Genomic DNA, 20202 nt, shown 5'->3' on the forward strand with positions numbered 1-20202 from the left:
GACCTTGAATTTATAAATTCAAGCCTTTCAGAAAATTTGGGAAGTTTTCTATAATTATTTCTTCATATTTTTCCCACTTCATTCTCTTTCCTCTGCTTCTTCACTTCAAGTATCCATATGTTGATGAAAAGAGTCGAACTCTGTAAAATATTTGAAGAGATTTATTCTGAGTCAAATATGAGTGACCATGGCCCATGACACAGCCCTCAGGAAGTCCTGAGAACATGTGTCTAAGGTGGTGGGGAGTAGCTTGGTTTTATACATTTTAGAGAGGCATGAGACATCAATCACATACATTTAAGAAATACATTGGTTTGGTCCAGAAAGGCGGAACCACTCAAAGCGGGGTCGGGCGGCTTTCAGGCAATAGGTGAATGAAAACGTTTTCTGGTTGACAGTTGGTTGAGTTTGTCTAAAGACCTAGGATAGATAGAAAGTGAATGTTCAGGTTAAGATAAAGATTGTGGAGACCAAAGTTCTTTTGAAGTCTTATAGCAGCTGCCCTTAGAGACAATAGGTGACAAATGTTTCCTATTCAGATCTTAGTGAATCTGTTTAAGATTGGGAGGTTCTAGAAGAAAAAGATTTAGCTATGTTAATAGAGATGCTTTACAGTACAAAATTTCCCCCACAAAGAAAAGCTTTGAGGGGTCATTTCAAAGTATGGCAAAGTAACATGTTTTGGGGTAAAATATTTTGATTTTCTTCTTTGTCTTGTAATGTTACGACACGGTCAGGCTGGAAAGTAAATCATGATATATAGGGTTAAATAAAACCCATCTGATGAGAATTTACGATTTGTAGGGCATGACTCCCCAGACCCCTTAGATAGGAATTTAGGCAAGATAAAAAAATTAGTCCATACTTAATGCTAGATCTTTTGAAATTATCCCACAGGCCTCTGGGGCTCTGTTCATTCTTTTCTAGTCATTTTTTCTTCTTCTTACTCAGGTTATAAATTTCTACCAACATATCAATTTCACTGACTGTTTCCTCTGTCATCTTCATTCTGCTATTAATTTCATGCAGTGATTTTTTAAAATTTTAGATACGTTTTAGTGTTAAAGAGAAGCTTTAGCTCTAAAATTGTTTTTCTCCTGAGATTTTCTACCTTTGCCTTCATTATAAACATATTTTCCATTACCTCACTAGATAGAGTTTGACACTGCTCCAAAGTCCTTGTCTGGTAATGCCATCATCTGGCTCATCTGAGGGTTGGTATCTATTGGGCGTCTCTTCTCTTGAGATTAGGTCACATTTTCCTGTTGAATAATTTTGGATTGTATTTAGACATTGTGAATATTATGTTGTAGAGACTCTCGATTCTGTTAAACTGGTCTGAAGAGTTTTGCTGTTTTTATTTTAGCAGGCTGTTAACTTTGATTGAAACTGCAAACTTTCCTTCCTGTAATAGATGAAAACTCCAATCTTAGTTCAGTTCTGGAAGTTTTAGCTGCAAGCTGCTTTCATGTTTCCTCAAGTACGTATGGTAGAGTAGTCAGCCAGAAACTTGAACTAAGTTTATATAAAGAATTTGGGATTCCCCCATGCTGATTTTCTCCTTTCTGGGCTTCCTGCTCCCTCTTGAATGGTAACTGTTGCCCCAGGCTCCTTCCCTTTTTTTGAGATCGAGTCTGGCTCTGTCGCCCAGGCTGGAGTGCAGTGGTGCCATGTCGGCTCACTGCAACCTCCACCTCCCAGGTTCAAGAGATTCCTCACAGCAGCTTCCCAAGTAGCTGGGATTACAGGCATGTGCCACCAGGGGTTTTGCTATTTTGGCCATGCTAGTCTTGAACTCCTGGCCTCAAGGGGGCCACACGCCTTAGCCTCCCAAAGTGCTGGGATTACAGGTGTGAACCACGGCACCCAGCGAAAAGCTGGGTAATGGTAATTTCAAGATGGTAATATCTGCTCTGCTTTCACTAAAACCTTCCCTCACATTTTCCTTTTTGTGTCTATCTCTCTCCACCACCATACACACACACACACGCACACACACACACACACCCCTACCCACACATCCCACCAAATAGTCTGTTTGCCACCTCTCTAGATCACAAAGTCCCTGTTAGAATCCAACTCTAGGTGGCACCAAGATCAACAGAGCTGCCATTTCCTCCTCTCTTTTCCCAAACCTTATTGTGAAAGCAGTACAAGGAACTATGTCAGGGCTGCACGTGAAGCCGTTTGACTTTTTCCTCATTAAAAAAATTTGGCCGGGGGTGGTGGCTTATGCCTGTGATCCCAGCACTTTGGGAGGCCGAGGCAGGTGGATCACGAGGTCAGGAGATCAAGGCCACGGTGAAAACCCATCTCTACTGAAAATACAAAAAAATAGCTGGGCGTGGGGGCGCCTGTAGTCCCAGCTACTTGGGAGGCTGAGGCAGGAGAATAGCGTGAACCCAGCAGGCAGAGGTTGCAGTGAGCCGAGATCGCGGCCCTGCACTCCAGCCTGGATGACAGAGCGAGACTCCATCTCAAAAAAAAAAAAAAAAAAAAAAAAAAAAATTCGAGAACTACAATGTTCATAAAGTGCACATAACATAAATGTTGTTTATATTTAATTTTTCTGAGACAGGGTCTCACTCTGTTGCCCAGACTGTTCTTAAACTCCAGGGCTCAAGTGATCCTCTTGCCTCAGCCTCCCAAAGTGTTGCGATTACAGGCATGAGCCACTGCACCTGGCCAAATATTCAGTTTAATAATTATAAAGCAGATACACATGTAATATCATTACGAATGGTCGCTGTTAGCATTCCAGAAGCCCCCAGTGTGCCCCTTTCCAATGACAACCATCTCTCTAACCCTTACAGGTAACCAATATCCTGACCTTTGTAATAATTTTTTTGCTTGTAAACTGTAGTTCTGGCTGGGCAGAGCGGCTCACACTTGTAATCCCAGCAGTTTGTGAGGCTGAGGCAGGAGGATTGCTTGAGCCCAGGAGTTCGAGACCAGTCTAAGCAACACAGCAGGACCACCTCTTTACAAAGATTTAAAAGTTAGTTGGGCATGTTAGCCTGCACCTTGAAGTCCCAGCTACTGGAGAGGCTGAGATGCGAGAATCGCTTGAGCATGGGAGGTCCAGGCTGCAGTGATCCGTGCTTGCACCACTCCAGACCCTGTCTCAAAAATAAATAAAATAAAATGTAGTTTTACCTATTGTATGTCAGTCATAAACAACATACTTTAGTCTTGCCTCCTGGAACATTGTATAAATGAAATCATATTATGCATATTATTTTCTGTATCATTTCTTTCACTCGATAATCTGTTTTTACATTTAAGATGTTGTATGTTGCTGAGGTTGGTGCATTTCAAGGCCTGTGTTGTGCTTCCAGTAAGGAGGTCACTATCTAAATTTGGCTACTGATAGTGGCTAATTTGACGGAGGAACTGAATCTTCAATTTCATTCATTTTAATTACTTTGAAATTTAAAAGCTGATACTCAGTGCAGTTATTAGAAAATGTATGTTTGTGGCCGGGCGCGGTGGCTCACGCCTGTAATCCCAGCACTTTGGGAGGCTGAGGTGGGTGGACCAGCCTGGCCAACGTGGTGAAACCCTGCCTCTATTAAAAATACACAAATTAGCCTGGCATGGTGGCAGGCACCTGTAATCCCAGCTACTTGGGAGGCTGAGGCAGGAGAATCACTTAAACCTGGGAGGTGGAGGATGCAGTGAGCTGATATTGCACCACTGCACTCCAGCCTGGGCAACAAGAGGGAAACTCCGTCTCAAAAAAAAAAAAAAAAGTATATTTGCAACAACTTGGGTATGTGATGGCTACTTTTTCAACTGCAACTTTTATGAAATCTAAACATAGATTAAGTTTTTTTTTGTTTGTTTGTTTTTGAGACAAAGTCTGGCTCTGTTGCCCAGGCTGGAGAGCAGTAGCATGACCACAGTGCACTGCAGTCTCAACCTCCCAGGCTCAAGTGATCCTCCCACCTAAGCCTCCTGATTAGCTGGGACTATAAGCACACACATTCGTGTCCAGCCAATATTTTTAATTTTTTGTAAAGAAGAGGTCTCACTGTGTTGCCAGGCTGGTCTTGAACTCCTGGGCTCAAGCAATCCTCCTGCCTAGGGCTCCCAAAATGCTGGGATCACAGGGATGAGTTACCTCCGGCCACATTAAGTATTATTATTATTTATTTTACTATTCTCCCTAGACTGCTCAGCAGAACAGATTAAGTATTTTTGATAAAAATTTAGCAGCCACATTTAGACTTCAAAGAGTTAGTATGGAAAAAAGAATGTAAACTCCCCAATTAATTTTTATACTAATTACATGCAGAAATGATACCACTTTGGATACACTGAAGACTTAGTATGAAAATAGAATATCTCATTAATAACGCATATAATAATTACATGTTGAAATGATAATATATTGGCTATAAGGGTGAAATAAAATATATTAACATGTTTCACCTGTTTCTTTTTTAGTTTTATTTTTTAAGTGACTACCAGAAAAGTTAAGATTATGTATGTGGCTTGCATTGTGTTTCTAATGAGTACTGCTGCTTTAAAGTATTCCATTGTACAATGATTCTGCAATGTATTAATTCACCTACTGTGGATGGATACTGAGATTTTTCTAGTTTTTAATTTTTACAAACAAACAATGCTGCTTTGAACATTCTTATACTTGTATCCTGACAACACTTTTGCTTGAGTTTCTCTAGGATATAAGGGTACAAAATTGTTTTCTAAGAAGTTGTGCTATTTCAAGTTGGCCGACTGGGAACATGCCATGTCTCTACCCATCTGATCTCTACCAAATCCCTAAAAATTGTGGAACAGAAATCATTTAAAAACCCACAACCGTAGCTCAAAACGTGGAAGCAGCTCTACAAATTCTCCCCTGTCAGAAATGCCCTGGAATTACCTACAAGTTCTTGGTTGGGACAGGGCATTAGGAGAAGCCAGAGGCACATCAATCCAATATCCTTCTTCCTTGGGCCAGGCAGCAAAAGGTGTCCTCCTCCAGGCAGGAGCAATTGGTGTTAGAAAGGAGGCAGGGTCCTGAAATCCTGGATGAAGGGTGTACACTCCCTTACTAGCCATCTCCCACAACTTCCTTATTCTCAGAAGACTCCATCCGGAACACAAGCCCCAGAATCCCACCCCTCCTCTAGAGCTGGAAAACAGAATGGTCCGGTCCTAGCTTTTTTTTTTTTTTTTTCTTATCAATAAGATATCAGACTCAGGATAGGGGAAAACTCTTTTAAAGTGGTCTTTTTAGATTACTATGATTGTCATGCGTTTTATTTTAAATGGAGAACTCACGTATGACCTGTCTACATAAGTTGAACTAATGATGTGACACACAAACTGTTGTGAAAAATGCCAGTTACTTTGAATGTAAGCATTTTTCCCAAAATCATTTATGTCTAAACTAATTCCTTTAATAAATCAATAAGAAAATGATGAAACAATTCAACAGGAACATGAACAAAGGAAATAAAACTCAGAGAAGAAACATAAATGTTCAATAAATATATAAAGATATTTAATTAAATTCATGAGTAATCAGAAAAATGGATATATAGATGAGATCCCTTTTATTCACCCATAACATCAACAAAAAGTTGGAGAATACCCAGTGGTAAAAAGGTGTGGGGAAATGAATGCTGTCATATTCTGTTGAGGACAGAGTAAGTTGGCACAACATTTTTAAGGGCAATTAGAATTTCATATCTACATAGTCTGCAGTCCAACAATTCCATTTCTAGAGATCCATTCTTTTTTCTCTTTTAGACGGAGTCTCGCTCTGTTGCCAGGCTGGAGTGCAGTGGTGCAATCTCGTTCACTGCAACCTCTGCCTCCTGGGCTCAAGGGATCCTCCTGCCTCAGCCTCCCGAGTAGCTGGGACGATAGGTGTGCACCACCATGCCCAGCTAATTTTTTTGTATTTTTAGCAGAGATGGGGTTTCACCATGTTGGCCAGGATGGTCCCAATCTCTTGACCTCGTGATCTGCCCGCCTTGGCCTCCCAAAGTGCTGGGATTAAAAAAGAAAAGAAGAAGAAGAAGAAAAAGAATATAACCACGTATTACTTGTATAATAAAAAATAAATTTAAATTGCCTCTTATTTTAAAGACAGTGTACCAAATTTAATTTAAAAATTACCATAGGATTGCAATCAACAGAGGTTGATTTGGGGCATGGAGGGGAAATATCTTTTCTCAGAGGTACCAATCTCAAAATTCTGGACCAAAAAGGACCTTACAATGCAGATAGTTTTTTGTCATATTTCGAGATAATATACTCGCAGTTTCTCAGTCCAACTGTATGTTTCCACACATTTGCATCAATGTAAGAAATATAGTTTCCTTGCAAATGTCTGCGAAGAAACACAATTTATATCCTTAAATAGGTAGGAAAAGAAAAAACAGGATAAGTAAAAGAATCATGGCAACCTTGTGGGAAATATTTAGATATAGAAAATAACACCTGCTTTCTAATTTCCAGCGGTATAAGCTTCCCAGTTTGCACAATTTTTTTAAAGAAGCAATGTAAACGTTTTAATACAAACAATCCCACAGCATTTATTGCCATCTTGTAATAACATAAAGGTAATCAAAACAATATGAATAAATGTTCATATTGGACGAAGGACATCTAAAAACAAACTGTATCCTTCTCCACAATTTCTCACTTCATTGATCATTTTCAGTTGGAGACACTTTATAGCAGAGTAATATTATCTCCTTTTAGCGTGATCTGACCCAGTTGTTTTCTTGACTTTGTTTTAGAATGAATCTCTTCTGCATCATCTAATACAAGGTTCATATACTCATTAAAACCAATGATACAGCCTTCTATCCACATATTCACTTGCTCATAGAGCCACGCCTGAATCCACAATCTATTTTGTAAGTATCTGAAGATGAGGTTGATGGGCTGCACCACAACCTTCTGCATTTTCTGGCCCTGGTCACGGTATGCCATGTTGGAATTTCAAAGAGCACACCTGCACACTGCCTCTGAGAGCAACTTCCCCCAGTTTGCACAATTAATCAAGAAATAATGTGGGGCCACTGGCACAAATGACGAGGCATCTCCCCGAAGCTTAACTTCCTATCTATCCAATCTCTTGGACAGATAATGGCAGTTAATTACTTTGAATGTAAGTATTTTATCCAAAATCATTTATGTGTCTAAACAAACCCCTTCTACAAATCAATACAAAAATGATAGATAACGCAACAGAAAAACAGGCATAAGCTTATTATTATAAACAAACAAGAAGAAAGAAACCCTATGCCAGGTAACAGCAAAGCTTGGGCTCAGTGCTCTCTGTGAAAACATCCTAGGATTTTTCTTTCCACTCTTATCACAACCGATCTGACTTAACCCCTTCTCACTTTACACCTAGGTTTTGCTAGACCTTTCTATTTTGTTGCCCTGAATTAAGCTTTCCCTTGTAGAGCACTCTACATATGGATTCTGAAATAATCTTCTGCCTGTCTACACTTGAACATAAAGCAAAAAATAAAATAAAATAATCCTCCTGGCCGGGCGCGGTTGCTCACGCCTGTAATCCCAGCACTTTGAGAGGCTGAGGTGGGCAGATTGTGAGGTCAGGAGTTTGAGACCAGCCTGGCCAATATGGTGAAACACCATCTCTACTAAAAATACAAAAATTAGCTAGGCGTGGTGCCAAGTGCCTGTAGTCCCAGCTACTTGGGAGGCTGAGGCAGGAGAATCGCTTGAACCTGGGAGGCAGAGGTTGCAGTGAGCTGAGATCACACCATTGCACTCCAGCCTGGGAGACAGAGTGAGACTCTGTCTCAAAAAAAAAAAAAAAAAAAAAAAAAAAATCTCCTGATTTAATAATTTAATCTCTCTGGCTTGGAAACTTTCAATGACTTTCCATATCTCACTGTGTGGCCTTCAAATTCCTATGTCTGATAATAGAGGTTCTACATAATCATATTTTCATTGCTCCCTCAAAAAATTATTTGCAGCCAGATTGGACTACTAAATTCTGATCATACCTGTAGCCATGTCTTTGTCATCTCGTAATGCATTGGAGGTTGACCTGCAACCTCCTTAGGTGGCTCTGGAAGCTGAGCTGGGACCATCTGCTGGCTTGAAGTTTCAACCTCCTCGGGGGGCTCTGGAGCCTGAACTGTGGCCTCCTGTTGGGCTGGAGAAGGTTCTGCCTCCATTTGGGGCACTGGGGTCTGAGCTGGAAACTCCTGCTGAGTTAGAGATGGTTCCACCTCTTCAGGGAACTCTGGATGTAAAGATGGGGACACCTGCTGAGTCAGAGAGAGTTCTACTAACATAGGGTCCTCTGAAGATTGAGCAGGGCCTGCCTGCTGGACTGGAGAGGATTCTACCTCTTTAGGTGGCTTTAAAATCTGAGTTTGGGCCAGTTGTAGGACTGGAGATGGCTCGACCTTCTCAGGTGGCTCTGATGGCTGAGCTGGTATCTCCAGCTGTGGTGGAAGACTGACCTCTTCAGTGGACTTCAGAAAATGACCTGAGACTTCCTGCTGGGTTTCAGATGGTTCAACGTCTTTAAGGGGGCCTGATGGCTCAGGTGGGGACTCAGGCTGAACTGGAGAAGATTCTACCTCTTTAGGTGGATCTGGGATCTGAGTTGTGGCTGCTTGCTGGGTTGGAGATTTAATCTTTACAGAATCCAGAAGAGGGATCAGGCGGGGTTAGAGAGTCACCCTGCTCAGTGGGAATAGGAGGGCTGTCCTGCTGGACTGGAGAAGGTTCAGCCTCTATAGTGACTGCTGTAGGTATGGTAAGCTCCATATTCACTTTTTTTTTTTTTTTTTGAGATGGAGTCTCGCTCTGTCGCCCAGGCTGGAGTGCAGTGGCGCGATCTCGGTTCACTGCAAGCTCCACCTCCTGCGTTCATGCCATTCTCCTGCCTCAGCCTCCCGAATAGCTGGGACTACAGGTGCCTGCGACAACGACCGGCTAATTTTTTGTATTTTTACTAGAGACGGGGTTTCACCATGTTAGCCAGGTTGATCTCGATCTCCTGACCTCGTGATCCACCCGCCTCGGCCTCTCAAATTTCTGGGATTACAGGCGTGAGCCGCCACGCCCGGGCCATATTCACATATTTAACTGTGGTATTAGGCAAAGCTGAACTACTTCTGAATACGGAAGAGAGATCTAGAGGTGAAAATACCATCTTACAATTAAATGAACTTACAATGTCTGAGGAGAGCTGAGTTGGAGACGGAGTCGTGGGGTCTTGATAGACTTGGCAGAAGTTCATCATTTCCAGGGGTATTTAGCTGCTGAATGATAATCTGTTGCTGGTCTTTCAAATGTTTAAACTGCTCAGGGGATATTAAAGACTGAGCTGGGACCCTGTGTTGAATTAAAATTTCAACCTGATAGGTGAACTCTGGAGTCATGGTAACCATGTGATCCACAGGCTTAACAATGACATGGTGAAATGTTGGAGGCTGAACTTGATCATGACTTATAGGAGAAACTGTTACCCCATGACGCTCTGGAGGTTGAGCTACAACTTCATTAGGGAGCTCTGAAGGCTGAGCTGGGGCGTCTTTCTGGGTTGGAGAAGACTCAACCTACTCAGGGGTCTGTGGATGCTCACCTGCAGCCTCCTACTGTGTTGGAGAGGGGTTCTCATATTTAGTGGGTTCTGGAGATTCAACCGAAGTCTCCTGTTGAACTGGTAAAGGGCCAGCCTCTTCCAATGACTCTGTAGGCAGAGGCGTGCCCCCATGCTGGGTGTTGGAATGTTCCACATCATTAACTGGCCCTGAGAGCTGAGCTGTAGCCTCCTGATGGATTGGAGAAGTTCTCACCTCCGCAGTAGGCTCTGTTGCTATGGTGAGCTTCGTATCTGGAGGCTTAACAGTGATACTGGGCAAATCTCAGTGTTGAACTTGATGGTGACCGGGAGGTGGAACTGTTACTTGATGATGTTCTGGAGGCTGAGCTGGGGTCTCCTGCAGGCTGGAGAGGATTCAACTTCCCCAGAAGACTCAGAAGGCAGACCTGGCTGCTCCTGCTCAACGTTCAGCCTTCACAGGAGGACCTGGAGGCTCAGTTGTGGCCTCCTGTTGGGTTGCAGAAGGTTACATCTGCTCTGGATGCTGGTTTGGGGCCTCCTGCTGGACTGGAGAAGAGTCAGTGTCCTTGGTAGGCTCGGAAGTTATGCTAATCTCTACATCTGCAGGTTTAACTGTAATGTTTGACAAGTTATAATGAGCTTGATACACACCCTAAGTTTGAACTGTCACCTCATGATTCAGTGGAGTTTGAGCTGCACTCTTTATAGAAGACTCTGGAGGCAGAGTTGGGGTCTCCTCCTGGGTCTGAGAAAATTCCACCTCCCCAGAAAACTCAGAAGGCTGAGCTGGCTGCTTCTGCTCTCTGGAGGAAGGTTCAGCCTCCACAGGAGGACCTGGAGGCTCAGCTGGAGTCCCTTGCTCAGGGCAAAATATTTCATCTCCTCAGGGCACTCTGGTGTCTGAGCTGGGGCCTCTAATTGGGTTGAGGAAGAGTCCACCTCCCCGGGATTCTCTGGAGGCTGAGCTGCAGCCTAGTCTACAAAATTTCGACCATACCTGTAACCATGCCTTTGCCCAGACTGTACTCCCATTTGTTTTCTATTTAACAAATTAGGCCGGGCATGGTGGCTCACGCCTGTAATCCCAGCACTTTGGGAGGCCGAGTTGGGTAGATCACAAGGTCAGGAGATCAAGACCACGGTGAAACCCCGTCTCTACTAAAAGTACAAAAAATTAGCTGGGCGCAGTGGTGGGTGCCTGTAATCCCAGCTACTCGGGAGGCTGAGGCAGGAGAATGGCGTGAACCCAGGAGGCAGAGCTTGTGGTGAGCCGAGATGGCACCACTGCACTCCAGCCTAGGTGACAGAGCGAGACTCCGTCTCAAAAACAAAACAAAACAAAACAAAACAAAAAAACAAATTATAGCTACACTTTAAGCCCCAAGTAAGTTTCAGCTTATTGATGTAGCTTTCCCTGATCTCCACACTTCAAGGATGACAGATTCTGGTGAATTCTAGCACTGATGGTCTGCATTATCTTGTATTACTTCATTATATATACCTCCTTTTTATGCCTATTCTCTTTCTTCCTTCCTATCATTTTCATGTTCTGAAGACAGTATCATACTTGGGCCAGGGCTGGACACAAAACAACTGCTACATATAGAAAGTCAGGGATGAAGATGAGTTCTGGACATAACTAAAGGACTGAGTAATCATGTTAGCAGCCAACACTCCCACATATGGTAGGCACCGATGTAAGTAATACATGTATTCACTCAAATCTCACAACAATCCTATGGCATGGTAACTAGCATAATCCCCAGTTTAAAGATGAGGAAATTGAGTCACAGAGAATAACTTGTTCAGGGTAACCAAGCTAACAAATGATGGACCTGGGTTCAAATCCAGTAACCTGGCTCCAGAATCCATTCTTAACCACCCAGAGCACTATCACTGACATGGAGAGAGAGACAGAGTGCTGTAAAGAGGGTGAAGTGCAAATAGGAGGACAGCAGCAGTTAAGCAATGATGTGACGGGGATAAAGAAAAATGGAGGCCGGGCACAGTGGCTCAAGCCTGTAATCCCAGCACTTTGGGAGGCCGAGACGGGTGGATCACAAGGTCAGGAGATCGAGACCATCCTGGCTAACACGGTGAAACCCCGTCTCTACTAAAAAAATACAAAAAACTAGCCGGGCAAGGTGGCGGGCGCCTGTAGTCCCAGCTACTCGGGAGGCTGAGGCAGGAGAATGGCGTGAACCCGGGAGGCAGAGCTTGCAGTGAGCTGAGATCCGGCCACTGCACTCCAGCCTGGGCGACAGAGTGACACTCTGTCTCAAAAAGAAAAAAAAAAAAAAAAGAAAAATGGATAAGAAAAGGATTAGAGCAATCACAAGTAGAAGACCAGAGAAGGGGCCTAACAGTAAAGGAGAATGAGGAGAAGGAAGAGATGACAGGCAAAAGCGAAAGCAGAAAGTCAGTTGTCCATGTGGTTTGGTGAGATTAAAGAAGGCCCAGGAAGGCCTTCAGGAAAAAGTTGCCATGTCAGGCAGGACACAGAGAACAATTGAGGAAAGGTGATTCTTACAAGATGGTGAAGGTGCCATTGTAGGTGCTGGGTTTTGGCACGGGCACTTGGTGGAACCTCTGCTTTGGGCTGAGATCAATACATGACAGATGAGATCAACACATCTCATCTCTGCAGGTACAGAGCTCACATATGTTGGTGCTTGTAGAGACCTTCTGCTCCTCTTGTGGAGTTAAAGCCTTATTTTTGAGTGTAACTTTCAGACCGCACCAGTGAATTCTGAGTAGGTTCTAGTTCAGAAGGTGAACGTGTGACTTCAGTCAGGTTTCAATGCTAAGTCTGAACTTGGTCTTGTCGTGGAGCTATAGTCTTGTCCAGGCCTGTAGAATGCTCAGTCTTTGTAGTGGGTTCTGGAGTTAGGGTGAGCCCCAGGTCCGAAAGCTGAGTTGAGGTCTTCTCCATGGTTGCAGAAGTTTTAACCTCTGTAGTAGGTTCTGTAGTTATGGTAAGCTCCAGGTCCAAAGGTTGAACTATGAATTGAGTCAGGTTTTGATGCTGAGCCTGGTTCTTGTCTGGAGGTGGAAGTGTCACCTCAGGGTGCTTTGGAGGAGGAGCTGTAGTCCTCAGAGCTGTAGAAGGGCAGAGCTTGATCCTGGCTTGGTGTTGGAATGGGTATCTGATAACAATACACAGGCGGTTGAGCTACAGACTCCTTAGGTAGCTCTGGAGGCCGAGTTGGGGTCTTCTGCATGGTTGGAGAAGGTTCAACCTCCATAGAGTTAAGGTAAGTTCCAGACCCAAAGGTTGAACTGTGACTTGACTCAGGTTTGAATGTAAAGTCTGAACCTGGTGTGGACGTGGAATAGTGAAGACAGATCTTCAGGTGAAAAATTCCATCTCATCATTCAGTGGACTTACAATGTCTGAGGAGAGCTGAGCTGGAGACCAAGTTGTGGGCTTTTGAGCAAGAGGAGAAAGTTCATCATTTTCAGGGGTAGTTAACTGCTGAATGATAATCTCTTGCTCATCTTTCAAATGGTTCAACTTTTCAGGGGACATTAAGGACTGAGCTTGATGGTGACCTGGAGGTGAAACTGTTACCTCATAATGTTTTCAAGGCTGAGGTGGAATCTCCTGCTGGGTTGGAGAAAATTCAACCTCCCAGGAGACTCAGAAGGCTAAGCTGGCTGCTCATGTTCACCGAGAAAAGGATCAGTCTCCACAGGAGAACATGGAGGCTCAGTTGGGGCCTCCTCTTGGGTTGCGGAAGTTTTCACCTCCTCTGGAGGGTAGGTTGGGGCCTCCTGCTGGACTGGAGAAGATTCATTATCCTTGGTAGGCTCTGAAGTTATGCTAATCTGTACATCCACAGGTTTAAATGTAATGCTTGGCAAGGTGTAATGAGCTCCATCCTTACCCTGAGGTTAAATTGTCACCCATGATTCAGTGGAGTTTGAGCTGCATTCTTCATAGAAGACTCTGGAGGCTGAACTGGGGTCTCCTGCTGGGTCTGAGAAGGTTCAACCTCCCCAGGAAACTCAGAAGGTTGAGCTGGCTGCTCCTGCTTACTGGAGGAAGGTTCGGCTGCCACAGGAGGACCTGGAGGCTCAGCCAGAGTCCCTTGCTGGGTTGCTGAAGATTTAATCTCCTCAGGGCACTCTGGTATCTGAGCTGGGGCTTTTAATTGGGTTGAGGAAGAGTCCACCTCCTCGGGGTTCTCTGGAGGCTGAGCTTGGGCCATTCTACTCAACTTCGACCACACCTGTAACCAGGCCTTTGCCTAGACTGTACTCCTATTTTTTCTTATTTAACAAATTACAGCTAATCTTTAAGCCCCAGGTAAATTTTTAGTTTATTGATGCAGCTTCCCCTGACCTCCATAACTCAAGGATCACAGATTCTGGTGAATTCTAGCACTGATGGTCTGCATTATGTTTTAGCACTTTATTATTTACACCTCCATTTTTATGCTTATTGTCTTCTAGAGCTTTCATGTTCTGGAGACAGTGTCATACTTGTCCCTCGGTTGGACACAAAACGGGTGCTACATATAGAAAGTCAGGGACAAAGATGAGTTCTGGACATAACTAAAGAGCTAAGTAATGTTAACAGTCACCGCTCCTACATATACTAAGGACTGATGCAAGTATTACAGGTATTCACTCACCTAAATTTCACAACAATCCTATGAAATGGTAACTAGCATAATCCCCAGTTTAAAGATGAGGAAACTGAGTCACAGAGAAGAATAACTTGTTCAGGGTAACCAAGCTAACAAATGACAGACCTGGGTTTGAACCTAGTAACCTGGCTCCAGAATCCACTCTTAACCACCTAGAACACTATCTCTGAGACGGAGAGAGAGACAGAGTGCTGTAAAGAGGGTGAAGTGCAAATAGGAGGAGAGCAGCAGTTAAGCAACGATGTGATGGGGATAAAGAAAAATGGATAAGAAAAGGATTAAGAGCAATCACAAGTAAAAGACCAGAGAAGGGGCCTAACAGTAAAGGAGAATGAGGAGAAGGAAGAGATGACAGGCAAAAGCGAAAGCAGAAAGTCAGTTGTCCATGTGGTTTGGTGAGATTAAAGAAGGCCCAGGAAGGCCTCCAGGAAAAACTGCCATATTAGGCAGCACACAGAGAACAATTGAGGAAAGGTGATTCTTCCAAGATGGTGAAGGTGCCATTGTAGGTGCTGGGTTCTGGCTAGGCACTTGGTGGAGCCTCTGGTTTGGGCTGAGATCAATACACGACAGTGTCTCATCTCTGCAGGTACAGAACTCACATATGTTGGTGCTTGTGGAGGCCTTCTGCTCCTCTTGTGCAGTTAAAGCCTTATTTTGGGCGTAACTTTCAGACTGAATCAATGAATCCTGAGTAGGTTCTAGTTCAAAGGTGGACCTCTGACTTTAGTCAGGTTTTGATGCTGAGTCTTAACCTGGTCTGGACGTGGAGCTGTAGTCTTGTCCAGGGCTGTAGAATGCTCAATGTCTATATAGGGCTAGAGTTATGGCAAGCCCCAGGTCTGGAGGCTGAGTTGTGGTCTCCTCTGTGATTGGAAAATGTTCACCCCTGTAGTAGGTTCTATACTTATGGTAAGTTCCAAGTCCCAAAGTTGAACTGTGACTTGAGTCTGGTTTGAGTGCTGAGTATTGACCCTTGTCTCATGGTGGAAGTGTCACCTTAGGGAGCTTTGGCAGAGAAGCTGTAGTCATCATGGCTCTAGAAGGTTCAACCTTTGTAGTGAATTCTGGAGTAATGGTAAGCCTCAGTTCCAAAGGTTGAACTGTGACACTGGCTGATGTTGGATGCTTAGCTTGATCCTGGCCTTGTGTTGGAACAGACATCTCATTATAATACCCAGGAGGGAAAACTACAACCTCCTTAAGTAGCCCTGGAGGCTGATTTGGGGTTTTATGCATGGTTGAAGGTTCAACCTCCATAGAGGATTCTGGAGTTAAGGTAAGTTTCGGATCCAAAGGTTGAAATGTGACTTGAGTCAGGTTTGAATGCCAAGTCTGAACCTGGTGTGGATGTGGAAGTGTCACCTCAGGGTGCTTTGGAGGAACTATAGTCTTCTTCAGGGGTGTAGAATGTTCAACCTCTGTAGTGGGTTCTGGAGTTATGGTAAGTCCCAGGTACAGAGTTTTAACTGTAATGCTGGGTGATATTCAATGCTGAGCTTGATCCTGACCTGGTGTTGAAATTGTTACCTCTTGAAATACTGGAGGTTAAGGTATAACTTCCTGAGGATGCTGAGTTGGGGTCTCCTGCATGGCTGGAAAAGTTCAACCTCTATAGTGGATCCTAGAGTGATGATAAGCCCCAGGTCCAAAGGTTGAAGTGTGACACTGGCCAGTGTTGAATGCCAAGCTTGATCCTGACCTTGTACTGGAACTGTCACCTCATAATGAGCTGCAGGTTGAGTTACAACCTCCATAGGTTGCTCTGCAAGTTAGGTTGAATTCTCCATGGTTGGAGAAAATATACCCTCTGTAGTAGGTTGTTGATTCGTGGTAAATTTCAGATCCAAAGGTTGCACTGTGGCCTCAGGTTTGTGCTGAACCTGCACATGGTCTGAAGGTGGAAGGGTCACCTCAGGGTGTTTTGGAGGAGCTGTAGTCATCCTCAGCATTATAGAATGCTCAGCCTCCATAGTGGGTTCTGGAGTTATGGTAAGCTCCATGTGTAAAGGTTGAAATGTGACACTGGGTGATGCTGGATACTGAGCTTGGTCTTGGCCTGCTGTTGGAATTGTCATTTCATAATGCTGGATACTGAGCTTGGTCCTGGCTTGCTGTTATAATTGTCGTCTCATAATGCATTAGAGGTTGAACTGCAACTCCCTTAGGGGGCTCTGGAAGCTGAGCTGGGACCATCTACTGACTTGAAGTTTTTGCCTCCTTAGGAGGCTCTGGAGCCTGAACTGTGGCCTTCTGCTGAGCTGGAGAAGGTTCTGTCTCCATAGGGGGCTCTCAAGTCTGAGTTGGACCCTCCTGCTGAGTTAGAGATGGTTCCACCTCCTGAGGGAGATTTGGCGGCAAAGATGCGGCCATCTGCTGTGTCTAAGAGGATTCTACCACCATAGGGCTCTGAAGACTGAGCAGGCACTGCCTACTGGACTGGAGAGGATTGTACCTCTTCAGGTGGCTCTAAAAGCTGAGTTGAGGCCTGCTGTAGGACTGAAGATGGTTTGACCTTCTCAGGTGGCTGATGGCTGAGCTGGTATCTTCAGCTATGGTGGACTGACCTCTGCAGTGGACTTTGGAGGATGACTTGAGGCTTCCTGCTGGGTTGCAGATGGTTCAACCTGCTTAGGGAGCTCTGGTGCCTCAGCTGGGGACTCTTGCTGGACTGGAGAAAATTCCACCCCTTTAGGGGAATCTGGGGTCTGAGCTGTGGCCTTGTGCTGTGATGGAGATTCAATCTTTTCAGGAGAATCCAGGGGTGGGGAAGGGGTATCATGTTGGGTTGGAGAAAAGTCAGCCTACTCAGTGGGAATAGGATTGTCCCGCTGGACTGGGGAAGGTTCAACCTCCATAGTGACTTCTGTAGGTATGGTGAGGTCCATATCCATATTTTTAACTGTGGTATTAGGGAAAGTTGAATTGTTTCTGAATATTAAAGACAGATCTAGAGGCAAAAATACCATCTCATCATTCAATGACCTTACAAAGTCTGAGGAGAGCCGAGTTGGAGACTGAGTTGTGGACTCTTGAGGGACTGGAGGAAGTTCATCATTTTCAGGGGTATTTGGCTGCTGAATAATCATTTCTTGCTGGTCTTTCAAACGCTGAAACTGCTAAGCGGACATTGAGGACTGAGCTGGGGCCCCGTGTTTGGTTAAAATTTCAACCTGTTAGGTGAACTCTGGAGTCATGGTTACCATGTGATGCACATGTTTCACAGTGTCATTGTGCAATGTTGGAGGCCGAACTTGATCATGACTTAGAGAAACTGTTACCTCATGATGTGCTGGAGATTAGCTACAATTTCATTAGGGATCTCTGAAGGCTGAGCTTGGGCCTATTGCTGTGTTGGAGAAGACTCGACCTCCTCAGGCATCTGTGGATACTCAGCAGCAGCCTCCTGCTGGGCTGGAGAGAGGTTCTCATCTTTAATAGCTGGAGATTGAACTGAAGTCTCCTGTTGAACTGGTAAAATCATCTTCTGATTACTATGGAGGCAGAGTTGGGCCCCCGTGCTTGGTAGTGGAAGGTTCCACATAATTAACTGGCCCTGAGAGCTGAGCAGTAACCTCCTGGTGGATTGGAGAAGTTCCCACCTCTGCAGTAGGCTCTGTTGCTATGATGAGCTGCATAACTGGAGGCTTAATGGTGACATTGGGCAAATCTGAATGCTGAGCTCGATAGTGACCTGGAGATGAAATTGTTACTTCGTGATGTTCTGGAGGCTGAGCTGGGGTCTCGTGCTGGGCTGGAGAAGATTCAACCTCCCCAGAAGACTCAGAAGGCTGAACTGGCTGCAAATGCTCACTGGGGGAAGAGTTAGCTTCCACAGGAGGACCTGGAAGTTCAGTTGGGGTCTCCTCCTGGGTTGCAAAGGGTTCCATCTGCTCTGGAGGCTCGGTTGGGGCCTACTACTGGGCTTGAGAAGATTCTGCCTCCTTAACAGGCTCTGGGGTTATGATAATCTCCACATCTAAGGTTTAACTGTAACACTGGGTAAGTTATAACGAGATTGATCCTCAACAGGAGGCTGAAGTGTCACCTCATGATTCAGTGTAGTTTGAGCTGTACTCTCCATAGAGGACTCTGAGGCTCAGCTGGGGTCTCCTGCTGGGTCTAAGAAGGTTCAGCCTCCCCAGAAAACTCTGAAGGCTGAGCTGGCTGCTCCTGCTCACTGGGGGAAGGCTCAGCCTCCATAGGAGGACATGGGAGCTCAGTTGGGGTCTCCTTCTGGGTTGCGGAAGGTTCCACCTCCTCTGGAGGCTGGGTTAGGGCCTCCTGCTGGGCTTGAGAGGATTCTGCCTCCTTGTTAGGCTCTGAGGTTATGGTAATCTTGAAATCGGCAGGTTTACCTGTAATGTTGGGCAAGGTAAAATGAGCTTGATCCTTACCCTGAGGTTGAACTGTCACCTCAAGATTCAGTGGAGTTTGAGCTGCACTCTCCACAGAGACTTGGGAGGCTGAGCTGGGGTCTCCTGCTGAGTCTGAGAACCTCCCCTGGAAACTCAGAAGGCTAGGCTGGCTGCTCCTGTTCACCTGGAGGTGGTTAAGCCTCCACAGGAGGAACTGGAGGTTCAGCTGGATTTCCTTGCTGGGTTACAGACGTTTTCGTCTTCTCAGGGTGGTCTGGTATCTGAGCTGGTGAATTTAACTGGGTTTAGGAAGAGTTCACCTCCTCGGGGTACTCTGGAGGCTGAGCTGCGGCTTGTTCCTGGCTTGATGTAAGTTCCTTACCTGGCTCTTGAATTATCATAAGCTCCACATCCACAGGTTTAACTGTGACATTGGGCAAGTGTGAGTGCTGAGCTTCGCTCCAACTTTTAATGGAACATTTACCTGATGATGTATTGATGGCTGAGCTACAGTCTCTTCTGAGGCAGGCAGCTGCTGTGCTGGGGCCTCCTGCTGTGTTGAAGAGTGGAGCCCCTTAATGGACTGTGAAGGCAGAGCTGGGGCCTCCTGCTGGGTTGAAGAAGGTTCTACCTCCTCAGGGAGCTGTGGAAGCTGCACTGGGGCTTTTTGCTGGAGTGAAGAGGACTGGATCTGTCCTCTGGATTTTGAGTTTCAGGCTCTAGATGGAATTGAGAGCCCAACTTGCTCAGGGGGCCCTGGAGGCTCATCTGAGTTCACCTGGAGTTCTGGAGGCAGGCTGCCCAGATATAGTATATCCATACTTGAACCTAAATACTCATCCTGTAAAGTTTGTTTCTGACGCTGAGGTTTTGATATAAATCGGTGTGGAGTTCCAACAAAAACCTTAGCAAGCCTCTGATGCTTGGCTAGATCTTTCTTCAGGTTTTTGGGCAAAACACTAATCTTCACTGCTTTTGAATTCTGACTATCTAGAGGTGGAACAAGTATTTCATATGCCTGATGATCTGCAGCCTGATCTAGACCTACAGTTTGAACCTTACTTTTGAGGCAAAGAGGCCGAGCTAGCGTCTGGTTCTGATCCCAGTCTGGCATTGGAACCAACTCTGGGAGCCTTTCTTGCAAGTCAGCTTGTCATTCAGATGCTGGTGTACAGCAGCGAACTTCTCTGGCCCCAGGGGCAGCTCTCCAGCTGGATCCGTGTCCAGGAATGGAACCAAAGTCTCAGTCGGTTCCTGAGGCGAGGCTGACATCTGGGTGCAAGGACCCCAGGTTATCAAAGCCCCCCTGGTCTGTATGGGGGTTGGGGTGGATAAGCATGGGGAGATTCCAGGGGGAGATGGCAGGAGCGCCAAGACCAGGGCTCAGTTGGCCTCAGGGGGTCGGAGGTCAGCTGGAGTGGGCCCTGGACCTGGCTGAGCCTCCTGGACTAGTAGCCACAATAGTTGTCACGTGAGGAGGGGCCGTAGGGACCAGAGACGCAGCCCATATATGACATACGTTGGCGTCCCACGCTGAGCTGGAACCATTATGGCAGCCCAGAGATGCTCGCACACCTAGCAACCTCGCACTCCTAGCAACCACGGCCCC

The 20202-nt window shown here is 45.3% G+C and overlaps 1 protein-coding gene and 3 pseudogenes across 2 annotated transcripts; all 4 read right to left on the reverse strand.

Moving 5' to 3' along the window:
• Positions 1–6516: 6516 nt before the first annotated feature.
• Positions 6517–7006, reverse strand: LOC126938390 (small nuclear ribonucleoprotein E-like). Its single transcript, XM_050762504.1, has one exon. It carries the CDS (start codon positions 6955–6957, stop codon positions 6694–6696), a length of 264 nt encoding a protein of 87 aa, XP_050618461.1. The 5' UTR covers positions 6958–7006; the 3' UTR covers positions 6517–6693.
• Positions 7007–11877: 4871 nt separating this feature from the next.
• Positions 11878–13794, reverse strand: LOC126938289 (leucine-rich repeat-containing protein 37A3-like; annotated as a pseudogene).
• A 1142-nt stretch (positions 13795–14936) lies between these two features.
• Positions 14937–15720, reverse strand: LOC126938391 (leucine-rich repeat-containing protein 37A2-like; annotated as a pseudogene).
• Positions 15720–20180, reverse strand: LOC126938389 (leucine-rich repeat-containing protein 37B-like; annotated as a pseudogene). Its single transcript, XR_007720076.1, has one exon. The product of XR_007720076.1 is annotated as a leucine-rich repeat-containing protein 37B-like (transcript).
• Positions 20181–20202: the final 22 nt, after the last annotated feature.

This window comes from Macaca thibetana, chromosome 16 (genome assembly GCF_024542745.1).
Source record: "Macaca thibetana thibetana isolate TM-01 chromosome 16, ASM2454274v1, whole genome shotgun sequence".
Taxonomy (NCBI): Eukaryota; Metazoa; Chordata; class Mammalia; order Primates; family Cercopithecidae; genus Macaca; species Macaca thibetana.

Excerpts from the sequence above, each read along its gene's own strand:
- LOC126938390 (XM_050762504.1), bottom strand. The coding sequence starts at position 6,957 with ATGGCATACCGTGACCAGGGCCAGAAAATGCAGAAGGTTGTGGTGCAG.